Source organism: Molothrus ater, chromosome 6 (genome assembly GCF_012460135.2).
Source record: "Molothrus ater isolate BHLD 08-10-18 breed brown headed cowbird chromosome 6, BPBGC_Mater_1.1, whole genome shotgun sequence".
Lineage (NCBI taxonomy): Eukaryota > Metazoa > Chordata > Aves > Passeriformes > Icteridae > Molothrus > Molothrus ater.
In genome coordinates this window covers 19,035,229-19,042,250 of record NC_050483.2, presented here as the reverse complement: position 1 = coordinate 19,042,250, position 7,022 = coordinate 19,035,229, and the positions used below count along the sequence as shown (strand labels likewise).

The 7,022-nt window shown below is 39.1% G+C and overlaps 1 protein-coding gene across 1 annotated transcript in view; it reads right to left on the bottom strand.

The window, feature by feature from the left end:
• Positions 1 to 267: 267 nt before the first annotated feature.
• PDHX (pyruvate dehydrogenase complex component X) overlaps positions 268 to 7,022 on the bottom strand; it is a 37,109-nt gene continuing 30,354 nt past the window's right edge. Inside the window, exons 10-11 of the mRNA XM_036384401.2 lie at positions 5,282 to 5,346; positions 268 to 4,056 (exon numbers count right to left, since the gene is read on the bottom strand). Of these exons, the coding sequence (XP_036240294.1) occupies positions 3,792 to 4,056; positions 5,282 to 5,346 (330 nt within the window). The 3' untranslated portion in view covers positions 268 to 3,791. The remainder of the gene's footprint in view (positions 4,057 to 5,281; positions 5,347 to 7,022) is intronic.

The following is a 7,022-nucleotide window of genomic DNA, read 5'->3' as shown; positions in this document are numbered from 1 at the left end:
ATCCTAGAATGACCAAGTAACATATTGCACTCAGAATACTGGGTTGAAATTCACACTGTAAGTCAAAAGTTTCAAACTTCAGAAGAGTGTAAGAAGAGTTCTTTTTCTGATCAACCCAGGGATCAGTTCCTGTTCTCCAGGCAAGAAGGAAGAAACAGCTTGTTGCTGTCTGCAGAAACCTCCAGAAAGTCAGCGCATGCTGCTAATGCAGACTGGGACGTGACACAGCTAATATAAGCATCTGCAGAAGCAAACAGCCTCCTCAGATATGTAAGCTTATCATTTATTTGGCAGAGAAGAAATTAAAAGTGTACCAAAGCTGCAAAATGAAACATAATTATTTTTTTAAATAGGAAACTGAAACGGGAATTAATTGATGGCTAGGTCAATGGAGAGTATCCTTCAATTAATCAGATCCCTGCAAATTGAAGAGTGTGCTGTAATGCACATCACACAGACAATGCAAAAATCATGAAACTGCAGGAGAGATCTGTTGCTTTAACAATTCACTTCACTCCTTATACAACAGTGAGCAGAAATAAAAATGTTCACAGCTGCCCTTTCTTCCTGTCTAGGTCTAGGACACAAGAAAACCTTCCAAAGTATAAAAGGGAATCTTCTATTGTTCTCTTATCTTTTAAGGAGATAAAGAGTGGCATTCATTAACGTAGCATGAATCACTTTCCTTGGTACAGGTACTGAACAAACAGAAATGTCCATCATTTTCCAGCTACTTATTTTCTCATAATGACACAAATGTTTAACTTGCCAGGTAGGGCCATTATTATGGAGAAAGGGAAGAACAGTATGGGTATTGTAGCTGAATAATTACGTACCACAACACCTACAAGTTGAAACAAAATTGACGTAAAAGTGAAGGAGCGCAAATGGAGTTCAGGCAAACAGTGATGGCTTTTCACTGATAAAGATGAAAGATGCAGATTTTGTAAAGTAAACATGCAGAGCAGCCTGTAGCTTCCAGTAAGTGATTTTCACCCCAGTTCAATCAACACGTGATTTCACCCAGATCCTAAGTTTGTGTTTCTTGGACATGTTTCTACACATCTGCTACCATGAACATCCTCCTGATTCACTCAAGCATGACTACACAGAAAGAAATCCCAAGTTTAAAGTTCAAAACTTATGCTTAACTAAAGAACATGCTGAAAGATACTTTCAGCTTATCAGTTTTTTTTTTCCTGATTAATCTATTATGGATGTAACTGCTATATCAGAGGAATCTGCTTTCTATACCTTCAACATTTTAGGGACAAACAGAATAGAACATCACTGCATATGAGTCAGCAGAGGGCTCTGGCAGCCAGAAGAGCCAAGTGTATCCTGAGGTGCAGGATACAGCATCAAGCAGGAATTACAGAAATTTTATTTTATGAGTAGATTGCAGGGAAAAAAAATGCCCATAAGTCAAACATTCTGACATTGCAATTAGGGATTAAAGTGTGACACACAATTCAATATTTGCCAACAATCATGAAGTCCAAAATAGCTTTTTTTTTTCAATCATGCCTCCTGCAATGGAAAATGATACAAAGATAGTATGTATCCTAAAGGCACACATTTCCAGCACATATTAGTATACTCCATTTCAATGTTTTTTTAAAAAATTACTCACAAAAGTAGATGTCTTCATTGTACGTCTTGCTTTGGTATGTAAAGAATAGGCTGTCAGAAGACATTTGAAAGAATAAAATACAGAAAGCTAAATTTTTAATCTGTGAAAATTTTACTTTGAGGAAAATTTGCTTCAAAAGCAAGCATACCCATTACTACTTATTCACTTTCTGGCAATTTACCCCTTATTCCTATCCCAAATCATCAAGAAGATACTGAATATTTAATCTGTATGGGCACATATTTGCTGTCTCACTTCTGCTGAAGTGCTAAATGTTGCCAAAGGGTACACTTCCTCTGAATTAAGATCTGACTGCTATCACCCATCTGAACTCCACACATTTCCTTCACAGGCTGATGACTGACAAATTACATCTGCTTCAAATAACAACGCTGGCAAAGCCGGCAGGTGCAAAAACTGCAATTCAACCTCGTTAGCCTTGCCCAGTTCCGAAGCTCCAAAGGTTTATTTAACCTGCAGAAGTTGCCTTGCCTGCTGGGACAGCACAGGGGATGAGAGCTGGTGAGACGGGACACAAGTCACATCCCATCCCATCCTTGCATGCAACAGCGCCTTCCAGTGGCTCCGAGGGCGCAGGAAAAGCCCTGGTTCGCAAGAAGGGATCGCAGCGCATGCAGAACTGCAGCAACACAGAGCAGCCGTGCAGCCCTCACCTGCGGGAGCACCACCTGGGGGGCCGGGGAAAACACAGCACCCCTGCAGCAACACGTGCACACGTGAAAAGCAGGAAATCAGTTTTATAATCGGCCTGAAAAATCTCCTGAGCAGAGCAGATTCAGCAAATAATGAGATCTTGTACATTAAAGACAATATAGAAATTGATCCTTTTTTTTTTTTCCCCACGGTAATACAAGGTTAACAAACAGCTTTGGAAAAACTGGAAGTCAATAGTTTCAAATTGCAAATTAATCCTCAGAAACCAATCTTTAATATGGTTTATCAGTAAAAAACTCTTGGAAATACAGAATGGCTATGTCCATTCCTGCACAGTAAAATATATCTGGTAATCAAAAATCTCTCCAAACCAATAGTTTGTGAAATTTATGATAGAAGAAGCTAAAGAGGCAAACTCATTTATCAAAAACTCTCACCTCAGTTTAAAGTAAAGGCTGTCTTGCAAGTAGCTGTTTACTTGTTGAGTTGCTGCCATAATTAATTCCTACAAATCATTAGAAAAAAGCAATTGCACAAACCAGAATAAGACAAACTCCCATAATTCTATTGACAATTTATATTCTCATGAGGTCCTGTAAACACAGTTATTTCATAACATTTACATGCAATATGTGATTCCATATTTATATGTAAGAAAGTTACCAATCTAATTCTGTTAAAGATCAGGCCACTGCACTTGAGCCTCCGAGTTACATTTCAATATACACTGATGATGAAACACTTTCTACTTACATCTACATTCCATCCATGCAAAGAACAGCATTAATCAACAACTATTCAGTGTGCAAAATTTGACCTTTTATACTGGGACCTCTATGAGAACACTGTTTGCACAATTAAGTTCTGTTTTTTTCAATACTTAAAGGAGGCTTTTAAGAAAGACTGGAACAAATTTTTAGCAGGGCCTGTTGCAATAGGAGAAGGGGTGATAGTTTTAAACTGAAAGCGGGTAGATTCAAACTAGATATAAGGAAGATTTTTACAGCAAGGGTGGTAAAAGACAGTACAGGTTGCCCAGAGAGGCAGAAGATCCCCTATCTCTGGAAACATTCAAGGTCAGGATGGGTGGGGCTCAGAAGGCATCCCTGGTCATTGTAGGAGAAGCTGGACTAGACAACCTTTAAAAGTTTCTTGCAACCCAAATTATTCTATTATTCCCTTTTATATTTCATGAAGTTTTATTGAGTTTTTTTACAGATGAGATTGACTTTCCTATGCAAACACGTGCCATTGGTACTATGTGTTTAAAGAAATATGGTACGTTAACTTCAAAGTCTTTTAGCTTTACAGTACGAAACCTGGTTATCATAGAAGACTAAAATCATGAGTATTTCACATTAATTCATAAATTAAATATTTTTAACTGTCCGTCTTCAGCTATTTACTCCTCTATACAGAAAAACAACCCTAAGTATATAATAGTTATCTATGTTGTCAAAACAGGAAGCAATCTTCACTGAGTTTAATTTAAGGCCAGTCGCATTGGATTCTCTATATTGGCTTTCAAGGTCTCCAGAAACTTTGAAGCCAGTTCATCATCCACCACCCGACCATCACTCGAGAGAGTCACTGTCATGAGCTGATGATGCTCAAGTTTCTCATTCCCTTCTTCATCTTCCACAATCTTGAGCGCTGGTCTTGCTCGGCCCACAGCGAGGATGCAGGCCTGGGGAGGGTTTATGACTGCTGTGAAATCACTGATGCCAAACATGCCCAGATTGGAGATACTGAATAAAACAGAAAAGAGTTCCAGTAACATCAGAAATTACATAACCCCTCCAGGAAATAATCTATATACAAGAACTGCTATGATTTAAATTTCCTCCAAGGCAAAACCCATTAAGTTAAAAATAGATCTGAACAGTTTTCAGTTGAGCACATTCAGACTCTTAAGGGTTTGGAATTTTTGCAATTAAAAATTATGCACCTTTTAAGAAGTCCCATTTCTTTACAGCAATATATTCTTGCACTGCACACAATGAAACCAGAAAGTAAACCAGCAAAGCAATGTCTTTAAATATATATTTGCCTGTCCCTGTTCCAAGCCAAACGTCTTTTAGACTGAACCTCACAGCTGCAAGTTACAATGGCTGCTGGTATCCACTAAGCAATAAAATTTGGGCATCCAGGTATCACATGAAAACATTTCTGTCTGTGTCACCACCTGTCAAGTGGTATATTAGGAAAGGCTTGGATTCTTCTGTGACAAGTTGTCTATGGAGAAAGGTGGCCCACCATCTCCTCCTTTCTAGTTACAGTTACAGCAAAGAGTGGAAAAAGGATTAAATGGTACAGTCCAATGACCAAATGGCACCACTGCCATGTTCACCATACACCAGGTCCTTAAATGTCACATCCACCTGCTTTTTGAACACTTCCAGGGATGGTGGTTCAACCACTTCCCTGGACAACCTGTTGCAATGCTTGACAATCCATTTCATGAAGAATTTTTTCCTAATATCCAATCTAAACTTCCCCTGGTGTCCCTTGAGGCCATTTCCTCTCCTCCTGTTACAACCTGGGAGAAGAGGCCAACCCACACCTCACTACAACTACACTCCTTTTAGGTAGAAAGAATGAAGAGTGATATGGTCCCTCCTGACTTAACAATCCCAGTTCCTTACAAGACTTGTGCTCCAGACCCTTCACCAGCTCCACTGCCCTACTCTGGACACACTCCAGGCCTCAATGTCTTTCTTGTGGGGATGGAACCAAAACTGAACACAGATCTCAAGGTGTGGCCTCACCAGATGAAATGAACCCGTAGCAGGGTAATTGTTTCCCCCTGATACAAGACACCCAGTCTAGGTTTGACCCTCAGAATCATCAGAAGGAGTTTCATCCTAAACAGAGCAACATTTTAAAAGCAATGCATTAAAAGACAATGGAATAGCTGAGGATAAAACAGTTCTGAACCCATGGTGCATGTATTAAATGCTGCTAGAGTTTTACCTAAAAGATCCTCCCTGGTACTCTTCTGGTAACAGTTTTCCATCTCTGGCCTTCTTTGCTAGAGCCTACAGAAAATGAAAGAAAGCAGGCAGAGAAAAGTAAAAAATTATTATGTTGCAATAGACTAATTCTTTTTATTTCAGTAAGACATTTTAAGTACCATACAGACATTAAGTAAGCAAAAATCACTTGCTTTTGGATTTAGGGAAGCACCTCAGCAACACTGTTGTTCCATCAGCAATGATTTGGCAAAGAGACTAGAACACAAAACTTCATTTTCCCACCAATATTGGCTGTTCAATAAAAGCTGTTCTCTCACCCTACAAATATTGATCCAGTTTTTACAATGAAACCACCATTCTCTCTGGTGGTTTTAGACTATCTAGCAAAATACTGATGAGATAAATTTACAGTATTCTTAACATAGTTGTTTAAAGAAACTGACATGTACCATTTCAGAACTTTCTATCAGATTGAATGAATATATTTCTCCCAGCTAAACCACCTTTTGAAGGCTGCCTTTAAGGTCACTCCTTCTGTGATCTCCATTTCATTTGTGAGACTTTTCTTTAAAATACAACAGAAGAAAGCTTCAAATACAGCCCAAGAAGGTCATACTATGTTCCACGATAAGATCACAGAGTTGTAAAAAATTCTAAAATTCATAATAAGCATGTCAAGTTACAAAGATACACTAAGCTTCAGTTTAGGCTTTTTCTCATCTCTGAATAACTGGTGAAGACAATAGCCATGGGAACAGCATTCACACAACAGGATCAATAGAAGCGTGATGCGTTTGTGCAATTGCATTATTTGAATGATGACAATCCAGTGCCAGGATGCATATGACCTGGAAAGAAGTCAACATTAACATGCAGCAGAAGGGGACAGATAAGCAATTACACAAAGACAGTGCCTGCCAAACTACAAGGGAGACTGACAGAGAAGCATCTGCAGTTCCAGTGTGTGCATATCAGGTACGTGTTTATTTCAGTAATTCAGTGAAGAAGTTGAAAAGCAAAATGATGTTGGTGTGGACACCTCTGTCACACACATTCCCCTTGAAAGGCAAGGGGAATGCTCACTATCATGGCCCCATTGGACATAACACAAGCTGCATTTCCATCATGGGAACTGCAGGACATTGATCTGTGGTAAAAGAGGTTTACAATGCTGCACACTATTACAGGTATTGGGGATTATAATGGAAGTACAACACTGAACAATGCTTCTCTTCTTGTCATTCTATCACTAACCCCACAACCACCTCAACTGACCTTCCTCCTCAACTGGTTACTAGTGTAAGGAATTGCTTTCACAACACATTCAGTATAAAGTAAGCAATATGGACTGGAAAAAAAATCTTAAAAACAGCCATTGATGAATGTTTTGTGGTATGATCCATCTTTTTCTGCCACAACTTTTTGGCTGTTCCCGTCCATCAACACAGACTATTATGGCTTCTATAGTTTCACACAAAAGGCAAGAATTTACGAAGTGCAGTAGTGTCTAGTTTGGGGACACTTTTATGTCCTAGGATCTGCTTCCATTGCATTCCTCAGATGCTGTAGGCCTTTGATTAGCAGTCGTTAAATGACAAAAAATGGCCTGTCTTGGGACATCATTCAGTCTACTTTTGCCTGCCAAAAACCACTCCTTTATCTGGCAACAACTGCCACATATCACTCTGACTGGCACCTGGTCTATGCAAAGTACTGCTCATTAGTCTGAGGAGTTTAAT